At 36.3% G+C, this 25034-nt stretch overlaps 1 protein-coding gene across 3 annotated transcripts in view; it reads right to left on the bottom strand.

The window, feature by feature from the left end:
• The window catches only part of NTRK2 (neurotrophic receptor tyrosine kinase 2), a 198183-nt gene that overhangs the window by 103089 nt on the left and 70060 nt on the right, over window positions 1–25034 (bottom strand). Inside the window, exons 12-14 of one of the 3 annotated variants that reach the window (XM_014252329.2) lie at window positions 18103–18174; window positions 8449–8517; window positions 1109–7565 (exon numbers count right to left, since the gene is read on the bottom strand). The exons of 1 other annotated variant lie outside the window; for it this stretch is intronic. In XM_014252329.2, the coding sequence (XP_014107804.1) occupies window positions 7528–7565; window positions 8449–8517; window positions 18103–18174 (179 nt within the window). In that variant the 3' untranslated portion in view covers window positions 1109–7527. Of the gene's footprint in view, window positions 1–1108; window positions 7566–8448; window positions 8518–18102; window positions 18175–25034 lie in introns of those variants that run through there. One more of the 3 variants, XM_088053983.1, reaches the window with a different exon arrangement.

Here is a 25034-nt window from a genome sequence, read left to right on the forward strand (position 1 = left end):
AATTTGAATTATCAAGAATATTAGGACTTTTTTATTTCTTACAGGGTTGACTTCCTAATTTCCCATGCAGTGTAAATGGCTATTTTCACTGTTGCCTTTATTCAGCTTCATTTTTGATTCTTCTCTCTAGATAACAACTTTTTGGTCTACTGAGTCTGAAAACCTTCTATTACAGTATTTTGATAGCAAGCTTGTTACTACACAAAAAAAATACCAAATACATCACAATCTCAGCATGTTCTTCTACTTGGCATTTTAGAGAATCTAACATTTTATACTGTTTGAATACCTTCTGCAATATAGTTATATCTACCAGCTTAATCAACATCAGAATTTACCTCTAACATTTGTCTTACTGAAAGCTCCTCCTAGAAAAAGAATGGACCTTTATATGGTCTGTTTGTTATGGGCTGTTTGTTACAGGCTTCTTCTTCAAGTTCCAAAAGAATATTTTACATGATGATAAAAAGCCATATGTGTAAAATACACTACATAACATCACAATTGTTCAGATAGGTGAAAAATTTCAAAATTGCTTATGGGTATACAAAGCAGACTTGGTGCAATACTCAGAGATCTGGTAAGATCCCAGAGGAGAAGAGCTTGACAAAACATTTCAGAAGCAAGAAAATGAACATGTGATCCGCTGTAGTCCAAATACAACAATCACATTAATGGGAAAATATGACATGCCCTAGTGAGAAGCGAAAAAAGATAAAAAACTTGGATATAACCTGTGATACAATAATTTTGACATTCTTTTGCATTGTTTCATTAAATCTGGAAAGAAATCCAGATAGTTCAGGCCAACAAACAGAAGTCCCAAAGCAAAACATACCCTCTAAGTCACCGATGTTTCCTCAAAATTGCTGGGAAAATCACGACATTGTACTTGAGTGTTTAACCAAACAACTCTTTTTTGTGTTAAGTTCTGAGCAGATGAAGTATGGCTTAACATGTAAAACTTTGTGTCTTACAGGCAACAGCTGAAGATGGTATTTGACCTGAATGCACACACATTTGATTGAATGTACATGTTAAAGATACACACATTTAAATGAAATTAAATTAAATAGAAATAAAACTACTGCAAACAGTTGGGCTGGGTGCTTTCTAAATAGAACAACTATTAATAATGCTGTAAAATATAATAAAGGGGTTGAATCTCACTTTTTTCTCAGAACATGAAGACAACAATAGCATTTTTATAACAACAGGTAACAGGTGAGGAACTCAAAGATTGACATATTTTTCAATGCACTGCACTATTATTAATGAAATACAAGATGTGATCAATTTACAGGTAGTGAAAGACACAATGATATGACATTATAGAACTTTATTGGCCTGTTAAAAGTAAGTTCATCTAATACATTTTTTACAGATTGTCCCAGCTGTTATGGTAGCATTTGGGAACAAAAAACAATGTTTGCCTGTTACTTTTAAGAAACATTAAACAGTTTCAATAGGCAGAATTAGAGGGAAGAGGGGGAGAAGAGTCACAGCTTGCTGATGGATCACAGCAAGTAATTTTTAAACCCACAGAATCACAGAATGGGTCAGGTTGAAAGGGACCACAGTGGGTCCTCTGGTCCAACCTCCCTGCTCAAGCCAGGCCATCCCAGAGCACATGGCACAGGACTGTATCCAGATGGTTCTTGAATATCTCCAACAAAGGAGACTCTACACCCTCTCTGGGCAATCTGTGCCAGTGCTTGGGTCACCTGCACAGCGAAGAAGTTCTTCCCCATGTTCAGGTGGAACTTCCTGTACATCAGTTTGTGCCTGTTGCCTCTTGTCCTGTTACTTGGCTTCCATGATTTGAACGAATATAGTAGAAAGTAATTTTGCGCTATAATTTAAAATATTACTTTTTTTCATATGTGAAAAAAATATTTTAGGAAAGAATGTTAAAGTTCTATACTTTGATATCAACTGAACGACTCTTCCTGTTTTTAAACTGAGTCTGAAATATAAAAAAGACTCAGGAACAGATAGCTCTGAATGGCAGTGAAAGATATTTAAAGTGTATTTGTTGAAGACTCTGGTCTTGGGTTTGTGCTGTAGTGTGGCAACCCAATTAAATTCATGCACTAGTAAAGTCAATAGTACCAATGAAATAGCTGTGTTAAAAAAAACTCTCTGGAAAAAAAGTAGGGATTTCCTTTCTGTTTGGTGGACATGCCTGACAAGGGAGCCCTCTGCTTACATCAAAGAAAAAGCAAAACTCTTGTAAGAAAGCCATGACTTTACCCTTTACTTGCTTGAATATCAGATAGTTCCCTGAAATTTTATACGATTGTTCTTGTCATTCCAGCTGAGGAACAAAGTAACAATGAAAATACGTATGCAAGGAGACAAGTTTCCTCCTATATTAAGACATAATCTTCTTCGTAACCCCACTGTGACTTTCTGCCTCTAGAGACTGTGGGGGAACGGTCCCCTTCAAGATGAAAGCAGTTTGGCTCTATGCTGCCTACAACTATGCTCCAGGCCAGGACATGTGCTTATCCTACACACTCCTTGCAGCTGCAAAAATATAGCTAGTCATATCAATACAGCTAGTCAGAAGGTTGCTATTAAAATTAGAAGGATATAGCATGTCCATAGCAAAACAATACACACTCCAGTGTGGGCTCTTCCAATGTATTGCTTTTTTTTTTTTGGATGAAAGTCAGTCAACCAGTTAATCTTGAGGCTGATTAAAACATGTTCTGCAAGTTCAGTCCCATACATGCTTGTGGAAATGAACAGCTATATTTATTTCCAATCAATGCATCATTTCCTATCTTTAGAACTGATTTAATTTGTATGAAGGAAAGAAAAAATGGAGCAAATGGAAGCCAGCTTCAAACATTCGGGGATGCAGATTCCTGTGGAAGTGGGACAATGAGATGGGCTGTGACATGTGAAATACACAGCACTGGCATTCTCTGTGCATCTTATAATATTGTGTTCATACTCAATATTTCCAACCACCTACAAACTCTTGCTCTGGAGATCAGATGACAAAAATCTTGCACCACATGGACCTACGTTATAACCTGGAATACTTTACACTATGACATAACGATGGCAAAGTCCTTCAAAAGGATATCCCAAGACCCTGGACATTTGTGCCCTAAGAAGAGAGCTTACCACAGCTCACAAAGTAGCACATTGAGCTCTCTGAAGAACAGAAAACAGAACCACCAAAAATTGGAAGGAAAAGAAGCCACAAAGAATGATGGAGAAGAAGAAAATACTAAAAAACCTTTACATAAGCTTTTGGGGTTTTCTTTTAAAATAAACATGAACAAAATACTTAGCTGGTCAGTCCACTAATAACTTTTGAATTATTTCAAATAATAAATTATTATTAATAGTAATTATTATTATTATAATAATTATTAACTGGGAAAATATGGCTGAATTAAAAAGCGCTCAGAAAGGATGATTTTTTTTTATCTGTTGGATAATAGCTTCCAACTTTACAAACAATTTGCAAGTTTTTAAGCACTAAAATAGACACAAATGAAATAGTGGTCTTCATGGTGATGATCAATTGTCCACTTAACATGGACAGCTGGGTAATGGGATTGACAAACTTTGCACGAAGACAGCTCTTTAAGTGTAAAAAAGTGTAAGGATACACCTCTGGTGGAAGTGTACGAGTCATTTTCATATGGCAAAATTCCATATGTTTTACAGTTTTTGAAAAACCAGGCTTAGGATTGGGCTTTCTTAGGGAAAAAAAGTATTTTTAGTGCTTCTGCCTACAGTCAAAAAAGAAAAAGCAATCCCCACAAGAATTATTTGAAGTAAAATTGTTTTCAACTAGCTGTCCACAGGTTTTCTTCGCACTGTCTGCTGTTCCAAGGATCTTGATCTTGCTCCCACTGAAATGCATGTTTTTCTTCACTGTTGCCTGGGAGAGATCCAGCTGGTAGACAAAGGCAGTGGAAAGGATGAAGACTGCCTTTCACAGGTTAGGATACTCAAGGCACATATTCCCATGAAAATATCTCATAGCAGTCTCAGTCTGCCTTGGCGGTGAGCTTCCAGGACTCCCACTAAAAAAGAAATGGTCCCTACACAGCTTTCTTCAGGAAGAGACACTTTGCAACTGCTCCCATCTCGCTTTTCATGACTGGCAGCTGCAGCAACCTTACCTCTGATCTCTACCTGGGAACTATGCACTTCTTTGCAACTCTGACCTGGCCACTGGTCAAACATCCACCACATTCAACAGAAACAGGTTTATTTAACTGGATGACATGACTTGCCTCACACCAAAACACCCCCAGTAGTGCTTCCTCTCCAGGCCCCCAACTAATCTTCCCATCAAACTCCTCAACAGCTTATCTCAACATGTCTCTGAGCATATTAAATCTCTATCTAAAATAAATTCTAGTACAAATAAACCCCTTCTAGCAAAACCTTAGAAATATGCTTTTATTTTAGTTTAATGTCTGGCACAGTGAAAAAAAATAGCAACTCTGCCTTTAGACATTTCATAGCCTTTTTATTGCTCAGTAAAACAATATAAAAGCCTTTTAATGTCAAATCCTGGATGTGCATCAACTTTTACCATGTTAACGGTTCCTGTATGATTTTTAGTTTCAGTCTCACTTCATTTTAAGGAGGTCAAGAATTTGTAATTAAGTGAGCCCTTTGTAAACCAACACCATTTGGGCAGATCGTAATCTCTACAGTTACAAGCAATGTCACTTACAATCAAGCTGAAAGACAGAAGCTAGTGGGTATCATAATTTCCATGTTAAAAGTTTTAGCTCCCTTAGCTTTAAGAGGCTCTGTCCACATACTGAAAAGAAACCATTTTAGAACATGTAGTCTTTTTCCATCAAGCATTAAACATCTGTGCTAAGACATTATTAGTAACAAATCACGTGCTGTAATCCATAATGTTCTGTGAATATCTGCATCAAGTAATAATGTACTGAGTGTCTAACATAATGTAGTACAAAATATGTAAGGATATTCTACAATACAGATATAAAAATATATATATATATATATTTCAGTGGTGCATAGATCAGTTGTTGTTTATTAAAGTTACCTCCATGATTACATAAAATCCAAAATACTGTGTCAGTACATTCTGAAACATTTGAAGGTCAAACCTACCCCTGTCTGATAAAGATGAACTGCAAAGTGCTACAAAATAAATTACAAAAAAATTATGTAAAATCCCCAATCAATAACTGTGCATATTTATGCATATAAATATTATGAATCAGAAAGAACTACCTTTTAAAATTAATTATTTCAAAGGTCAACTGCCAAATTCCAGCTTTGCAGGTTTGCTTTCTCCCTGCCAAAATAGAAGGGTTCATATTCTCACCTCATTAATTTGGCAATAAACTGTGAACACATAACTGAAATATGCTGACTTTGTCCCAGCAAAACTTCAAACTAGAATTTGGGCCACTGGGTCAAGCACTGCGCATGATCCAATATGTGTGTGATGTAAGTCCACTGACTTTAGTTCAAATATTGTTGCTAGATGATTGTCTACTGATTTAGAATCAGCTCTATAACATTAGGTGTTATTCCAACAGGAGGATAGATTCATGAATAAGCAAGAAGTCTGAGGAGAAAATAATTAAAAGGAAGTTAAAAGTGAATCAGTAAGCAGGAGAAAGGTAAGATCTCTGGAAAATAAGACCATGTCCACACAGACTTAGGGAGGAAAAAAGGCAGACATTCCTAATACTCTTTCTGAGGAACAGCAGAGCACTTGATGACATCTAACTTCAAACAGGAACTATGATGGATATCCTTAATTGCTGCCATCCCTCCCCAAATCACCACAGTATGTGCAGGGCGACAAAGACAACACGATTCCTAGGTCATCAGTAGTCTTCCAGCTCTGTCCTCTTCTTTAATGTGGGGGAACAGAATACATCTTTGGGACAGATTTTTAGCAACTCCATCTCCCGTTCCCTAAATAGTGGAAAGGGAAAGGAAGTATCTCCCTACATAGGCCCAGAAGAATGCAAATGTGGACACGTTTCTTGACTAATAAGGATATTTCTGAAACTTGAGCACAGCAGGAAAAAAGAACTTGGATGCAAGAAACCCAAGAGAATGCAAGAAAAAAGCTGAAGGATTGAAAGTTATAGAAGGCAAAAAGTGAGTAAATACACAGAAATAGAATGAAAGAGTCAAGACAGTGCTGTAGAAAGAGAGGGATGGTGTATGGCCTTAAAACACTGCAGTAAAAGAAAAGGCAATAAATGTTACAATGGAAGAGTGAAGATGACTGATATTAAAAACAGGTAACAATGAAAAGCAAGTACATCTCTTCTTTTTTACTAAACATAATTGAAAGGAATTAAATACAAACCATATCTCAAAAATCTAACCAGAATACACAGAAACATAAGCATCTACCTCAGTCTTTCACTACTATTCCTTGTAGCTAACTCTCACTCAAAAATAACCCTGAAACCTCATACTTCTTACAATTCCCTAAACTGAGAAGATCAAAGTAGACCCTCAGGATTTGATACATAAATCAAATGAAAATTAATTTCTAGTACTATATGTAAATGCAGCTCTGCTCTTGAAATATGCTCATGCCTTCATTTAGCTTTACTTGTTAAAGTAGACTCTTCTCTGCAGTACAGTGAAGCACATTTTGAAGCATATTTTACAGTTAAATATGGACAGTTAAACAAGTCTCTCAGTCTACATCTGAAGGACCAGCCAAATACTGTTGTTATTCTTGCTCTTGGCTCAGAATCAGCATTCTGGCCTACTACAGATTTGTATGCTTATTCAAACTTAGGGACTATCTTCAATAAGCACAACCTAGCTGAATGTCTAAGTGATGGCACTGGTTCAATACCCAAACACACCAAACAGTATTGCCACCTTTTTGTGTATAGCTTATATAACTCTCCATCTTCCTGGTAAAGTCAGTGGAACTACATACATAATGAGATTGCAGGGCCAGCTCTGCAATTTACTGCTTCAGGAATTAAGACCATATCCTGCAAATATACAAGAACTTAAAATTTAAGGATGTGAGCATTCCCACTGAATTCAGTGAGCCTGCACACACACTCAAACTAAGCACTGTAGAAATTTTGCAGAGACGCTAATTCAATAAAATAAAAGCAGCTTTGCAGTTCACCTTTGAATAATATTATTTATAAAAACAATATCTTTCCAGTTAAGTTCAAACAGAAAAAAAAAATTGTCAGAGGAAACAATATAATTTCATTTCGATGTCATTTTGGAAGACACAGTGAGGACAAGGCAATAGGAAAGAGTGTGGTAGCTTATTTCTGGACTTTCTTGAGATTTTTAGCTGCCTCAGGGCTTCGCTTTTCCCTGCTCTTGGAAAAACAGCTACTGATTTGAATGTACTTCTATAGTTCTCCAAACATAATCAATGTTTAAAAGAGAAATCCAAGGGAGGTGGTACTTCACTGGGCAAGAACACTGTCCACTCCCTACAGTGCAGCATACAGATTCCACAAGCTCAACAGCCCCTCTCTCATCTTTTCCTTATTTCATTTACCCATCCAGTGGGATCTTATGAAATAAAACAAAACCTAAAAGAAACAAAATAAAATGTGAGAAATCATGCTTTAAAAAAAAAAAAAAGTCAAAGAAAAAATCAATACAAAATACAAATGAATACTTGATAATCGAACACATACACATAAAAGGCACTTAAAGCATACGTAAATGACATAAAAACTGTACATGAATTTATGAAAATTACAACATTAGAGGCAACATTACCTCTATCTTGTGGCTAAAGATTTTATTTGTTAAATAGAAAATGTATAATGTGCACTATCTATTTGTCTTTAACATATCAACATACTCAGATTGAGCTGGAATGCAGTAATTCTAGAATTCCAGAATTCTCCAACCAGGGACTTTCCTATATATGGGTTAGAAAAACCTCAGCCAGGTGCTCTGCCTTGTGCCAAGGCTTATACTGAACAGCCCAACATGCACAATCAAGTTCTCTTTGTTTAGTTTGGTACACCAGCTAAATGAAGGGTATCCTACTATGCCACAGACATACTCTAAGGGATTCTCTCCCTTTTATTTCACACCTTAGTGCTGTGCACATCATCCTTTCTGGCTGCTCTGACCAGGCTGTTGCCCTTAATGGCATTAACTGCCTCTGTAACAGCAGAAAAAAGTGGAGCTGTGGGAAATATTAGTCAATTATCTTGAAATTAATTGTATTTAAATATCAAGAAGAACTTAAAAATCAGCCACTAAATATGACAGCACACTGAAATACATAAAAATCCCCAGGATGTGTTCTGCTCTGAGGTGAAGGAAAAACCTATCTCCCAAACTTTGCCTGACAGGATAAGATTTTTTTTTTTTTTTTAAAGGCTATGTAGGATCCTGTATAGAATTCAGCTAGCTGACTTTATGGCACAAATACTTCCTAGAACAGCATTGCCTTACCCAGTCTGTTGTTATCTGTTGCAGTTGAGTTATTATGTACATCACTGTTGACAGCCACCATTACTTGTTCTAATGACATTTGAAAAAAACACATGTGAGATTTGTACTATTAGTCAGCAAATGTAAACTTCAGTAGTAGATTTGTCGACTATTTAACCTTGTTTTAATAAGTACTCAATGTTTGTGAAGACTGAAAGCTTATCCATATTCCACAGAAATATAAACAATTCAGAGCCAAATTTTGATTTGCTTTCAATGAATGGGACTTAAAGCTACCAGTTTCAAGAGAAGTTGAATTTCACTGTTAGTAGCAATGACTAATTCATTTACATTGCATTTTCTTGTTTGTTTCTACCGTGGAACTAGGTAATCACACATACAGAAGCTGAACTTGCTAGCTTTGTGCAATCCCACATTTCCAAAAGTGAGTGGCAAAATGCCTTTTCTTTGAAACAGTTATTAAGGTCTCATGTAAAGTGTCAAAAAACCCCAAAGGGATATGCTAATTCAGACAAAAATAGAGTATCAGTTGAAGAGAGACTCATTTCAGAACAGTAAGCAATTATCTGAAGGATGTTTAGAAGTTACAGGTTAGCAAAGGAGAAATAACATCGGGGTTTTTGGTAGCCTACAATTAAGTCTGCTGCATGGTTGCTACTTTCCTCTTGAATTCTCTAAGTCATTCAGATCTCTCCTGGAATTTTGCTTTCTTAAATATAGGAGATTGCACATGTTCTTGGCAACTTAAGACAAAGGACACATACATGTATTTATATAAAAACACACTTTTCTACCACACTTTTAACACCAGAGCAAATCATTGCAAGGGAAAGTTTGTTCTGACTTTCAGATTATTCCTTACCTGGTCTGCTGCAGTCACAGTCTAATCACATTTCTGTGTTTTAAGTCACCTCTGAATTTTAATTTGAGAAGTTGACAACTTATGAACTAATATTTAGTACACAGGCAAACAACAGGTACGAAATAGATCTGCTTACAACTCCTGCAAACTTTACATGGTAAGTCATGATGTGAGGGCAGGGGTAGGGGGAAGGTGGCACAACTGTTTTAAGGAAGGCAAGCTGATGTGCTCTTGCACACCAGAGGTGTTTAGGGGCATGGTTTAGTGGTGGGCTTGGTAGTGTTAGTTTAATGAGTGGACTTGATGATTTTAAAGGTATTTTTCAGCCGAAGTGATTCTATTATTCTATATTCTTAGTTGCATTTCTGCATATTTTAGTAACCCTGGTAGTCAACAGTGGTGTCTAAAACAAACAGTATGGGAAAAACCTAACACTTATTACTGAGCAGTCTACAGGAGTCAAGAAGTCCACAGGGGAGTCCTGCAAGTCCTATTGAAGGCAGAAAAATTAATCACAATAAAAACATCTTTTAAAGAAAGAAATGCTTAAACAGAAAGAAGTCCAAAAAGAAGAATGAAAGGAAAAAGGTGAAAGAAAGAAAAAGGTGAAAAAAGGACAAGAGTCTATTAACTTTAATCACTAAAACATGGAAAGAAAGCAGGAGCAGTACACAGAAATGAAAAGGATATATAAATACAAAATAATTGTGGGGAGTGGAGTGGAAGGGGACAATGAAGCAAGGAAACAGGACAAATATAAAGATGCAGAAACTGAACAGAAGTGCTTCAAAAAATAGAACTTCATTTGCACACTGGATCTCTGACTATTTGAAGACATTGAGCAAGCTAACAAAGGCAAAATATTATGGGCAGTAGATATTTAGAAGATAATTTCTCATGTCCTAACTGCCAGCTTCCAATTTGGCTTCTCAGAGTTCAAATGGAGTCAGGCAGGTTGAGGCAAAGTTTGATTTTGGTTTGAGTTGCTGCTGAGGTGCTGATTCTGACTTTAATATTAGTTTTAAAAGTACACTGCTGTTATATAAGCTGCCACTCAAAGTTGCAGAGGAAAGTACACTAAAGAATAAAAAATAAAAAAAAAAGTCAAAATGAAAGTGGAAGACAGAAAAAAACTATTCATCTTCCCTGTACAAGGAATGACAGAACTTCATTCATCCTTTAAAAGAACATTATGTATCTGTCTCTCTGAAATGCAAATTTTTCCAAGACAGTAAAGAAAATAATAGGTAGTTTAAAATGTAACCAGGTGATAACTTTATTTCCAATAGCAGCTCTTCATTCAAAATGCTTTGAAATCAGCACTGTATTAATTATTAGCCTTCAAATAAACATCATAAAGAATCTGGAGTACACTATTTTTGGCACATCACATTTAAGCCTAACTGCTTAATAGGAAGAATAGTTTGAATTATGTTATTAATAATGATATAGTTGAGCCACCAGTGAGGACTTTTTTTTAATCCTACTTTCTGGAAGTACCACAGTTGACTATCTCAAGAGTTTTGCAGATCTGTATCTCAGATACTGGATGATCTGTACTGTTCTGAGGGTTTACTTTGACTGGGAGCTGGATAAAATGCCACCAACTAACTGTTCCTAGCTTTTCAACTCATTAGAGAGGAAAGCATTAAATGAAAAGTATAATAGCAAATCCCCTACCTTTATACCTACTGTACTGATTTTGAAAGAAGAGCCTTTAAACATGATCCTTTTTAAATGTAAATAAGCCAATTTTTTACCATGTTCAATCAGCACACAACAGAAAACTGAGCAGTCAACAGCATCATGGCAACATATGCATCATAACATCTAATTACCATATATGGGAAAATCACTGTTCTTGGGATAGCCAGATATCCATGGACTCAATTTCTACCTGTCCCAACAATCTCAATCACACTTCTTCTCACTGGTTATGGTCTCTACAAGCCATTGTCTAAGTCATTCAGGAAGGAAAATGTTACACCTTCTGAACTTGTTTCATAGCAAGTTGCTAAATTTCAGTTGCCTAAAATACTTCTTGCTCCAACAGGATTTGAAATACTGTATTTCAATGAATTGTAATAAACTGGAGAACTGAAGTCAGACTTTCTTGGTCATTACCAACCTGATCTACACTCTGTCAGAAAAAATAAAAGCTTCCCATAACGATGACTTAACTGAACAAAAAACTGAAGTTTTATATACTCACATCCCACTTGCCAATTATGTCTCAACATATGAGTTGCATAAATTTGAGACCATGTATCTAAACCAAATAATTCGAGGGAAAGTATAAGCAAAAGAAGTACTGAAAAACTGCAGCTTTCTATGATGTGAAGTCTCATTCCATCTTCTCTCTTCATCGAGTGCATAAAGTTTACTCTAATATTGCATAAGGTTTATTCAGAATATTGTTTGTGGCTTTGATCCAAAGCATTTTGAATCAAAAATCAATGTACATTTTACTTTTTCCAGTGTGGAGTAAATTGAGCATACATGGCATATATCTCTATTCTTTTTAATTGAACTGTGATTTATATGGAGAAAGTTCAAACTGATGACTGGAAGGGAGGAGGGCAAAGGTAAGATGCAGTTGCATTACCTAAAACAGTACTCTTATCAAATTTGTCAGTTTCTTTTTTCAAGAGGAAAATGAAACAGTTTATTCCTAGTTTTATTTGCTTCTTAGATCTCAGCTTTTGCTTCAAAGAACCGTGCTAGCTAATGCTATGTCAAAATCAGGACAAAATGTCACCTAATTTTTATTGGAAACCAAGTAGAGGCTCCTGGATAGCTTCTGCAGAATTTTCATTGCACAAGGAAGAATATCTTGTCTTATAGAGCAATACCTACACAGCAGCAGAAGACACAGTTCTCTGAAGAAATACATATATTTTCTCAGGATTTTGTAGATTTTACATGCACCAGGCTCAATACTGCCATTTGTTTCAGAGCACAAAAACATAAATATTCACTACAATTTTTTTCTTTAATCTAAAAATTGTGTTTACCTCATGAAGTACTAAGACCATATTTTTAATTCATATAAAAGCTCTAATGACAAGCATAAATACTACTTTTCAACCTAAGGATAAAAGCATGTATAGAAGACAAACAAATGAACTTATTAGAGGCCAGGAATTCATAGAAAAGCCTGTATCTGAATTCAAGATTAGTCTGTATTTTCTGATCCAACTTCGCTGTAAACAAATTTACTTAGTAAATGGGAAAACTATGACCAGAAGATATTAAATAAACTGACCCATGAAGTTATACATCAAGGTAAAGAGTTTTGACCCTCTTACATGCTCCAATTACTTACAACAGTAAGGCAGCACACAATCATATTAAAATTAAGACTATTAACAGTAACCCAAAACTAAAAAGTTTCTTCAAAATATCCAGTATCTTATAAAGATGTTTTTACCACTACCACTGTCACTCCCTCTAATGTCTAAATTTATGCTCCATGGATAAGGATACATAGTTTGTAATTTTATGGATGCTTCCCCTTGTATTAGATTTCTGAGTAAACACAATAAAATTGGAGTCATCAATGTCAATTTTGTAGCTGGTATTCAAACTATTTGGTTGCTTGTTTCATTAATCTACAAGTTCATAAAATGAGAATGGAGGTCAAACAGAATTATACATACTTAAGTACAGAACCTCATAAAGATGTTTTCATTGTAAAAGATATTAGAACTAAGAGATGGTAAAACTGGACCTTTTTACTCAACATTTTGGAAACGAAAAATATTTTGGGTTGACAGTTCTCTACCCTGCTAACAAGGATCATTTAATGTCTTAATCTGTTTTTCTTTAGTTTGATATGGACTTTTGATTTTATCTCCCAGCATGATGCATTGGAAGACATGCTCATTTTCCAAGCAGGCAGAAGAAAACAAAACATTTGTGCTCTGTACTCTTGAAGGAGAAAATACTGTATCTTTCTTAATGAGGGTCATTACCCTCATGATTTCCAGCGCAATATCCAACAGAAGTGTCCTTTTACAGTACGGCTGATCATGTTGTAGTGGTTTTGCTTTCTATTGATTAGTAAGGGTCAAGGACATTAAGGGCTGGAGCTCAAACTACCATTGCTCAGAGACAGCCACTACATATATTTTCCAGAGCTTCTAATTCAGGGACAGTTAAAGTAAAAAAGAGAAAGTGTGAATAAGCAACTTTTTAGAAACTCAAACAGAACCTGGCATTAACAGCAGCTCCCCACAGAACCACAGAAAATGTGCATTAGTAGAAACTCAGTTCGTAGGAAAGAGTGTAGCAATTACTATTTGCATAAGCATTGTAAAACATGGATATCTGTGGGCTATTTTACACTTTATTTGCATGAAACACTGTATGCCTGAGAGATCAATCAATAAATCAAGGGATGCTTTCTCAAAGGTTCCTGTAAGTACTTGAAAAGTCAAAGCTGCTAGGAAAGAAGGCCCTTTACCTTACGACATCCCTAGAATTTGTGTTTAATGCACTCATTGTTATGCATGTAAAATACAGAAATGCTACTACACAGCCACAATTTTGACATTCAAGCATCAGTTTACAGCCACAAGAAAGAAGATCAGAGCATTTAAAAGGACACAGCATAATTACGTCGTGCCCCTTTGAAAAAGAGAATCACTGTCAATTTTGAAACCATTTTGTTTCTACCCAAATATTGAAGACAGCTCGACCATACAGTTAGTTCAATTCCAAACATTCCATATTTTCAACACATGACCTTTTAGTAAGACCTGGCAAGAGAGTTTTTATATAAAAATTAGGGAAATAACGTTGTCCGTTAGTGCACAATAAGAGTTACGGAACTGTATCACATATGTTCATTTATAATGGGATTATTTTGCTTACTGTTCCCTTACAACAATATTAACACCTTTAATTAATTACCATCCTCATAGCTGTTATTGAGCAATTCTCCAGCTTCCTTGCTATGACATCTTACCATGTGTCTGTGAAATCTGAACATTTCTTAAAAGACGCATAATCTACTCAAGATTATGAGTGCCTCTAGTAAAACAACTGGGGGCTTTCTTCATTAATTTCAACTGCCTTCCTTCACAGTCGCTACTAATCAAGTACTTCCACATGGCAATCAACAATCTTCCTTAAAAACACTCATCTTGTGCATGGCCAACGATCAAGATAATGGACTGACAACAAACAACCAAGAGCTAAATGCCAGCTAGTCCCATTAATGTTATGCTCCATGAAGACAAACTACATAATTTCTGTTCATCTCTTTTTCCTCCATCTTCTGCAGACTTCTAGGTCCAGGACCAGAGATTACTGCCCCATTTTGATACAATCTTGGCTCAAGTATTTCACCCCACAAATTCTCTCGACAGAAAACTTATGATGTAGGTCCCATAGGTGATCAGGCCCACACAGCATTGTTTATGAGATGTTGGTTCTGACTGACAAACCTGATCTATGTCTATGACAAACTAACACACTCAGTGGATGAGGGGAGGAATATGGATGTTGTTGGCCTGTACTTTAGTCAAGCCTTTTTCCCACAGCACTTTCCTGGAGAAGCTGTCTGCTCATGGCTTGGATGACTGCACTGTTCTCAGGGTTAAAAACTGTCTGGATAGACAGCCCAAAGAGTGTTGGTGAATGGAGTTACATCCAGTCGGTGGCCAGTCACCAGTGGCTTTCAGCAGGGAAAAATACAAAACTGTGAAAAAATGCTGCTAGTTATCTCTTATCATAAATCCAATGTCACAGGAAAGAGACAACCTTCAAGTTGCCATCCACTGAACCTTAACTAAAGTAATTCTCCTCTGCAGTAACACACGGCTTTTGAGGAAGGTGAAGGATGAGGCACAGGATGTTTCCTCATGAACCTCGTGGCCTGGTTTTACACTCCTGAAAAGTCACCCTGAAGTTCTGCATACATTTGTAAGCAGTTTGAAGAATATGCTTTCAGGTCCTGAACCTATTTCAAGGCTCCATGAACTTTTCTTTCTCCCTAGATATTACAGTATGTTGAAATCCTTCCCCAGTGCAGAAGATTAAGAATATTTGTAAGGAAAAAATACTGCACAAAACAGAGCTAAATGAAGCAATTTGAATCTTCGAAATCACAGCTAGTTGAAGCCATTGTGAAAATAATGTGCACTTACTCCAGTCTAGCTTTGATTTGCTTTACTGTTGTCTAATCCCCAACAACTGTGTTGTCAGTTTTACATGGACACAAGATGGATCTTTGTTCAAAGGAGCACTCTTCACAGGACACTCAAGAAAAGGAAAAGGGAAGTGGTCTTGGGAAAAAGGAAAAGTTTCCGCTTTTTGTATTTATGAATGCTACCTCTTACAGCACCCTTTTGATGCAACAAATTACATACATTTATTGTGCTAATTCCACCTAAATTATGGCCAAAAATGTAATTATAAATTTAGTTAGCATCAAGTAAACAAGACATGAATCTATCACAGATACCGTCTGTAATTGCCATAGCTGCCAGAGCAAGCTATTAGCAAACCGGTAAGATTTGCTTTTATTTGAAACTGTATTCCTGCAAGTGGAGTGCATGGGTTTTCATCCACACCTGGCACACAGGATGCCATAAATGTTATACGATTTTGAATTTCTGTGTGACTACTCTTTGCTTGCTACCACTGATGCACTAGGAAAAGAAATTTACAAGGCATTTAAACAGGAATAGAAGTATCATTTCCCTTTCTGTACAAGTGAAACAAACTCCTGTCCTGTAACCAGGTCATGTAGAACCACTCTCAAATATATTATTGTCATATGTCAACTTTGTAGAGACAGAACCAGAAAAGATGTATTGCTATTGCTCAGTTATCACTGCAGCACTGCTGAGGTAAGCCTTCTGAATTTCCCTCTTTCTACACAAAGAATGGTCTTGTAAATGTATTAAGGTTAACAATATGCTTGACACGCATTTGAAATAAACAATATTTCTTCTGAAAGAAGAGGGATTGATGCTTTCATTGGTGACAATTCCCCTAAAGGCACCATTTAAGAAAAGCAGAGTCCTCCGTCTTCACAGTCTAATTGACTTTTCAGTCAGTAAGTAGCCATACCAATACACCTGACTCTTCTTTGGTCAGAGAAACAAAGCCTGCTTTTGGACTCCAGAAACTAAACAGGTTCCAGCCTGCAACAACTGCAGGTCAGGAGTCCATGGAACTGGCAGTGCTTTGGTCATGATGCTGCCAGTGCTGGCCAAGGTGACTCTCTCCACTTCCACCACAGCCACTGCACAAAGAACCAGCAACAATGCTAACACCTGCCTTTCTTTCATGAGATAGGTTCTCAACTCATCCCCACATCCCCAGTCTCCTCCCTGAAAATAAACTCAAGACTTACATGGAGCAAGGCTACTGTAAACTTGAATGACCCCTCCACACCTGAATAATCATGTGAATTCAGACACACAAGATGTGGAACAGACACACAAGAAGATCCAAACAGTAGTTTACAAGCCAAAAACTCTCTGGGGTAAATAGTATATGCAAGACTACTTGCTTCCAGGTCCATGTGCTAAGATAAAGACTTAAAAAGAGGTTCAGGGCACATATTTGCCAGTAAATAAAATATGCAGGGCTGTATACTCTTTTTTTAATCCACAGTTATTTAATCTGTGTTAAAGTAAGTTACTATTTTGGCCTAAGACAAACAGCACTCTCTTAGAAAATGTTCCAGTATGTTTCAAAGGCCAGCATGTGTCAAAAATATTTTTCAAGTACATATGGGGCCATCCTACTTGAGGAATATGAGAGAAGCGAGTTTTAAACCTGTGGACACAATTTATGCCTTTCCCTACAGGCCAGAGAACATACCCTAGTCCCACTGGCTTTGATGGCATACTGGTAACCTCAAAGACTGCTGTGCATTGCCCCAGAACCAAATCAAATTATACAGTATATGCAAACCACATGCTATGACTACTGTCCAGAGAGACCACTTAAGAGATAATACAGAACTAAGTTATTTCTGATTATGTTAATTGGAAGAGGTGAGTCAGTTTGTGAGATACATGCTATTATTGCAACTGAATTTTTATAATTTTCAGTATAATTGTACCAGTATTTGTTAGTGTAGGGCCCAGAAGTCTGGCGTTTGGCCAATGGTGATTATTTAGGCATGTTATTATCAATTACTACTGATGGGACACAAAGCAATTTTTGACATTCTGTCTGAAAAATGCATTAAAAGTACTTGAGAACTTTTGTGATTTTAATCTTGCCTGGACTGGAAATAAGATGTTGATTGAAAAAATGCTAAAAAACTTTAAAAAAAACCCCACCCGAACTACACACAAGTCTAAGTCGAAGCACAAGATTTGAGACATTTCCTTGGATACACAGTTAGGTTTGCTTATGCCAATGGATTCGTAACAGTTGCTTCACAATGTATTTGTAATGAGCAAAGCAAGACAGCAACTTATGTTTTCACATGGTTATTTAGACCATTCAAATTTTTCAAATATTTCAACAGAAAAAAATCCCTTTCAAGTTCTGTTCAAAGCCCTGACATTAATTTCCCAGATTCATATGGGAACACAATACGCATCATTAATTATTCACAATTTTGACTGCATGTATATTTTTTCAACCAAAAATGTATGTATTCATGTATACACAGATATACATAACAGGATACATACATCCTGAAAAAATAACTGAAATATATGTAGTATTTTATAGTGACATTTGTTCTAAGAATAAATAATTCATCAGGTATATCTAATAACGTTATTTACAGGTTAGTCTGAATAGCTTTATTATCTCACCTTCATTGTCGCAGTCTTGCAATGAAAGCCATATTTGATCTACCAGACCAACGCCTTTTACTTCACCATGAACTGGAATGGAATGCATTACCATTAATGCAATCAAGGTTAAGGGTTTGGTTTGCAATTGCCAATGCTACTCTTTTTAAAATTTGTATTTCTTCATTAATTTCTTTATTTTTCATTCTACACTGCAGAAGAGAAAACATCCACTGTGATACTTTCAGATTGCTCTCATTTCACATTTTTCACACATAGCCATCTATAACATGAGAAAGACTGTAGTTCTTGGTACTTTTTTGGTCTGGATTCTACCAGACTTAACATGTGTTTTAGAGCTATGGAAACGCACATCACTTTAAAATATTTATTAAAAATTGCAATATCATGCTTTATGATAAGCAGCAAGGAGATATTCTTCAATCATTGGCCTAATTCTTCTTGGTGTATATTCTTGGCCTGCAAAGACAAACTTGGTGTACTTATAGTCTGCACAAAAGTCAGAGTCAAGGCTTGGTCATATGGCATGCAGCAATTTTTTTACTTGGTGCTTACGAGTTTTGTCCAGGACTTTTGCTTTTGTTGGGTATGACATAGAAGCAAACCCTTACTACTTAACACTGAAACAGCTTGTTCAGGACTTGGCCCCACCCCTCACTCCCAGTACTGAAAGTAACCTATAACCAATCAACCCTTGCTGAAGGCAGGAGGTACTCATGCAGCTAAAGAACAAGTATCCACATCTCCGTTCTACTCCAAGGTACCTCAGCAAGTGGCATCACATTCACAGAAGATTGGCAAATTCAGTGCTGAGTATTCTTTGCAACATGAAAAAAGACTAACTTCACATGCAAAGGCAGCAGATCTGCAGACAGCAGACCTGGACATAGTTTATGAATTTGATGTAGGGACAAACATCTAAAAATAAAAAATATATAAAAGCAAATCCCAGCCAAATGGCAAGGCTCAATTTAAATAATCTATTTAAATTATACCACTTGAAAATTTGTGTAACTGCACATTTATATATATATGTACATACAAACTCCCTCCAACGTATTTCATATGAGTCACTGAAGAGCTTTTTCCTTGGAAATTACATTAACATTAAAAAAAAAACAGCAATAGAAATAGATTTTCTATTACTAGCATTTTATGAACACCATAAAATCAGAAGAATAAAAAAATAGTTGATTTAGGCCACATTAAATATTATGTCAGTAGAATGAGCAAAGTGAACTGTGGACATTCTTTGACTGATTAGGGATTAGGACCAACAGCAAATTTGGATGCATCATCATGTTCAACAACCATGATTAATTTAATAATATTCTATAACGAAGAATAATCTCCAGAAGCTTGCTCCTGGAATTATTACAATAACTATGAACTCTGTCATGACTTTAGACCTCTATCTTGTCCAGATTTTCCTAAAATGCAGGAGAAGGAAGAGACGATGGCCTGGATGTTATCTATTATATTTCAGCCAACACAAAAATTATACTAGGCCAAACTTTTTAGCTCCTGCAAATGCACTTACCTCATCCTACTCGAGTTAACAGATCTTAAAGATCACTTTTAAGTCACAGAATTTAATTTTCAAAAAGCAGACACTGTAAAGCAGTATGATGTCTTTGTGAAAACTGAAGCATTTAAGGAAGGATACGCAGCCTTGCTTGCTTCTCAACAAAGCATCAAACCTCTATTTTGGTAGCTTATTCTGAAAGAAAACGCTTGGCTGAGAGAATACTCTAACAGGATTCTAAACAAAAGATATTAAAATATTATTCTCTATTTCTGATTGTTTATGATACTTCTCAAAGCAGGAAAAATATTTTACAGGGACAAATATTTCCACTGCCAGTAAAGGAGCATTGTTTCCTTTGCTGCAGTTAAAATACTGGATTTGGTATTCCCTTTAGGATTTACAATATAACTTCAGGGAGTGAGGTTAGTTAATGAGCATGTAACATGTTTACTTAGTCTACACTGAACTTAATTCTAAATATAGGAAAAGAAGTATCAAAAATCTAGAAAAAAGGCAGACAAAAAATATATTAATATTTTTTTAAATATACACTTCACTTGCAGCTCTGGAAAACAAACTGCCGAAACACATTAAGAAGTATCATTTGAAACAACCTTTCCCTCGCAAAGACAGAAAATTTTCTCAAACTCAGCTCTATTTTACAAATCTTGCAAAATCAAGTAATTGATATACAACACTGCTTTACAGCTTTCCTGTCCATAATGTAACCACAGTATTACTGGGAATAGGATGGCAGGGGGAAAGCCTCATTCACATCTGACATGATGCTGTTTGCAAATGCAGCACCCTTTAGTTGCATCATGGAAGAGCCCTCTCTGGTAATAACATGACTTTCTGTCCAAATCCAGCTATGATAAGAATTACTGATGACAACCTCAAATAAAATAGTAATTAAATCTTCCGAAACACTCCTATGACTGGACAAAGGGTTGTGAGAAGGACAGACACCAAGCAGCAGTTCTGACCTTGAAACAAAACTATTGATTTGATTTTGCCTTGTGAAAGGAAGGAGGGGAAACTGAAACCAACCATTCTGAATCATTAATGAACTCCCACAGCATCGTCCTAATTCAAATTTTTTACATATCCATGTGCATTTTTCTTTTGGCTTCCTCAAAACTAGCCTATTTGCAATCTAGTCATGAAAAAAACCTGTAAATTAGTTTAAGACAACATGAAGTGTCTCTAGATAACAGACAAAATCAAAGTTTTGTGTTTGTTAGACAAAACATGCACAAAAGATTGTGTAACACTTAACATAAATGTTACATATACTTTTAAATACACACACACACACATATATATATATCTGCATCTGTGTATGTGTGTTTACTCATGTTATGTTAATTACTGTAAATTAATAAAAGATGCTATTAATTGCCTGTGCTAATACTATGTTTTTGTTAGCCCCACTGAGGCAGAACTGACTTTCCAGTCTTTTGATAATTCCTAGGATTGAAAGTACTTTGAGCATGTTTTCTATGAGAAATTTGGCCATAAAAAAGGAAACATTTGGGTTGTTGATTTTTAAAGAAAAGCTCTTTATAGAATTAAAAAATAAAATTATAAGAATAGTTATAATTTGTGTGGCAGAAAAATTTCAAATAACTGTTGTTTAGCACTGATTAGCACTAAAATGATAGAGAGAAGTAAATGGGGAGCAAAAAGCCAACCATCAGATAAAACACAGGGAGCTGTGTTATCATTTTCTCCTTATTTATCTTAAATTTCACTCATCCCCCTTCATTTTCCCTCCTCAACATTTTCCTTAGTTTTTCTTACACCCTCTTGTCCTATAAATTGTCTCCAACAGCTTTTATTCAGCAGCTACAGTGCTACTTACTGTAACACAAAGAAAGCATCCTCCTTTGTCCTTGTCTCATCTAGCAGTCCTAAAGAAAATAATTTCCTAATGATGTACTTCTACACAGAAGTCATAACTTAGTTTATAAAACTACTTCTTTGATACCTTCATTAAACAAATCAGCTGCATTAAAAATGGGAAACTATTAAGCCAAGATATCTTTTTAAATGCAATCAAACAAAGTGAACTGGAAGAAAAACATCCAACAGCCAAATGGTCACTGACTATAGACATTTCCTCTTAGAGACACAGCCCAACAAAAACCATCAAGGTGCAAATATGAAATGATTTTTCTGTTTACCATCCGCTGTAAGAAGGAATAAATGTGATGACTTCTGTCCTCACTGTCACACTGCAATGCATTAGCAGAAGTATATAGGCTGTCTCAGCACAAAGAAGTGAACAGTGCTGTCCAAGACAGTGAGTTCATGTGTGAGAGAAGCTGGCTACTTTCAAAATATCCATGTGATTAGTTTCCTTTTAATTGCCTATTTAATTACCAATGCCTTCACCATCCAGAGACTAGAAATGCTGTCTTTACAAAGGATAATACGGCAAGACTGACAAAAGTAGGAATTGCTACTGCTGGAACTAGATTCAGTTGCCTTCTACAATAATACAATATAAAACCCCACCACAGTAGCACTGCAGCTTCTTTACTTAATAATTAGAAATAATGTCACAAGATAATGTGGCAAACATTATCTTACACCACGTATACAGAGGATTAAAAATTCTATAGTAGAATAATTGCATTCAGAAGGAGATTATCCCTTTAGCCCTGACCTCTGAAATACAAAACTTCTGCTCACACTGTGGAAATATGCATTTTTGTATGCTAGTAAAAAAATGTCCAAAAAAGATTAAAAGACTATAGGTAAGAAACTAGTGAGCTATGCAATGATACAGACACTCATTAAGTAACAGGGAAAGAGACGAGTACAACATGCAATGGGCAACATACAAACCTACTCTATAGCAAAGCCAGAAGTAAACGTGCCTTTAGTGTTAGTACAAAACTCCTGTGTGACTACACAGTAAATTCAGCATGAGCTTTACAGCAGGAATTACATGGTGCCACACAGAATCATTCACAATGTTATTGTTCAGTTTATATTTGGCCTCTAGCTCTGTCTGTTCCATAAAATTCAAGCAATGAACGATGCTATGAACTGGACAATATCTAAATGCCATATCCAACGTCTATAGCACCTATGAATTAATTATTTCTCGTAAAAACAGAAAAATAAATTCCAAATCCAAAGGCCATTATTAAATAATTCATTCCAATTATATTTCAAATTAAAACCTTCCCACTGTGGGAACATGGCTGTGCTCAGCTCTTTTTACACAAAAATCAAGGAGGAATAAAAGGCAATGGAACATCTTTCTGTAAAAAAAGTTTATAATTTTGTCTATAACTACTACAGCCATCTAACTACAGGTCAGAGATGACCTGTAATAATTTGCAAACAATGACCTGCATACAATCCTATGTATAAAGTCATTTACAGGCCAAGGGCAAAATTTTCCCCTTCCATGCATATTGCAAATGTGCTATCTGTGGAGTCTGTCACAGTGCTGATTCTGCACTGACAGGTGGCTCCTATTTCCATCAGTGGTGTTTGTGGTGCTGAAAAAGCAATAAGACAAGCTAGGGCAAAGAGATTTCTCTCACTGCTGGTTGAACCCTACAGCACCCAACACCATACCAGAACAAGCCACCCTTCTAATTTTACACAGCTGATCCACAGTTCTAATCAGCTGCTTCTGCAGGCACAATGATTTTCACATGGTGGGTGGGAGAGGCCTCATATTTCTGCATTCATTATTTTAATTGTACATATTGTACACACTAAAATTCATGGTATTCATTGAAGTAGAGAAAAGTCTGGCTGTTGATTGCATTTGTTACTGTATTCTTGGATATGTTCACATCCAATCTTGTGGCTGAATGCCACTGTACAGAGCTTTGCTTTCTCAGCCTCCTACATTTTTGATCCTATAGTGGCTGTGGCAAAAGAAATACATTTCTTGGCCCTGCCTTTAGTGACACTGATCTGGCCTTTGTGCATGCCAAGTTGAAGGTTAAATATCTTAATTTTTCTTTTCTTTTTTTGTTTGGTTTTCTTAAAAAGGTGCAATGGAATTCCTAAGTATGCAGATTTAGTGAGGGGCACCATAATAAAACAAGTGACCAGGATGCTGCTAATAGCTAAGCAGCAGGATACGGTCACAACAGAAACACAGATGTCTTCCTCCAGTCCCATGATATTATTTTGAAACACAGATAGCTTCTGGTATCAAATTCCACACTAACAAACCAGCCTCAAAACCATACAGTTCCACTGACTGCAAGAGTTCCATTTCAGGTTGGCAGCCTTTAGAGACAAGAAAAAAGCTAGCTTCCCAAGCTTTCATTCTGCTGTCACTGAGCTCAGAGCAGCTCCCGGGCCCAGTCATGGTGACTGGACAAAGTCTAGCAATGTTTGCAAAATACTTGTAAAAGATGCATTTCCAATACCATCTTCAGTTAGAAAAAGCTCTTACGTTGTTGTTTTGCAATATATCATCTGGCCTCTCTCATGTCATCAGAGATGATACTCTCCACAACCCTCAGGGTCTTCTTCTTTTGCTTTCATTCCTTTCTTCATTCACTTTCTCACTGATTTTTTTTTTTCACTCCATGACATCAAGAACCATTTCAAAGCCTGGTTGGGACTTTCCCCAGATAGACAAGAAATCACACTGTGCTTGTTTTTGTCATGCTTCCAGCAAAACTGAAATGAGTCCCACCTTCCTCATCACCACCAAGTATGACATCTTCAATCCCAGCAACTCCTACACAGCTCTGGGCTCCTATCTTAGTCCCTTCACACACTTCTCTTTGTATTCAGAATATAATCAACCCTTCCAGTACAAAATTGAAAGAGGCAGTGATTTACCTTCTTTGGCTTACTTTCTCTTAGTTACACAGCAACATTTTCCTCTTTCCTCATCACAAGTTAAGAAATTCCCTATCAGCACACCTTTTCTAGTCTTCTCCCTTGGACCTGAAGTCCTTGTCTTCTATATTTTCTTGCTTCTACTCCTCCCTCACACCCTTCACCACTTCTCAGCTCATCTTCTATAACATCAAGCTTGGGCTTTTTTGGTTTTTTTTTTTTTGGAAAAAGTACTCCCATCTGCCTCTGAAACTATTAACTGTGTTTCTCATTGTGCTCAGTGAATGGTTTGCAGGAGGTTCACCTGCTCTTATTCTTATTCTTGGACTACTAGTCTTCTGACTACAGTCAACTTTGTGTATACCCAAAACCTTACTCAGCATAGTCTTGACCCATGACAGTTATTCCTTCTTACTTTAACATATCATTCAGCTTCTGTGCTTAGAATTTTGCTTGATTTACAGTTCAAAACTATTTGTTCTATCAAAACTGCCACTTGCTGACAATACAATTATTGAATTCCTTACAGTCTGCCTCAGAAAGAAGAAAATGGAATTTTGATGAAATATCATGA

This window comes from Pseudopodoces humilis, chromosome 4 (genome assembly GCF_049639895.1).
Source record: "Pseudopodoces humilis isolate 2021_Gansu_Grassland_sample_001 chromosome 4, ASM4963989v1, whole genome shotgun sequence".
NCBI lineage: Eukaryota > Metazoa > Chordata > Aves > Passeriformes > Paridae > Pseudopodoces > Pseudopodoces humilis.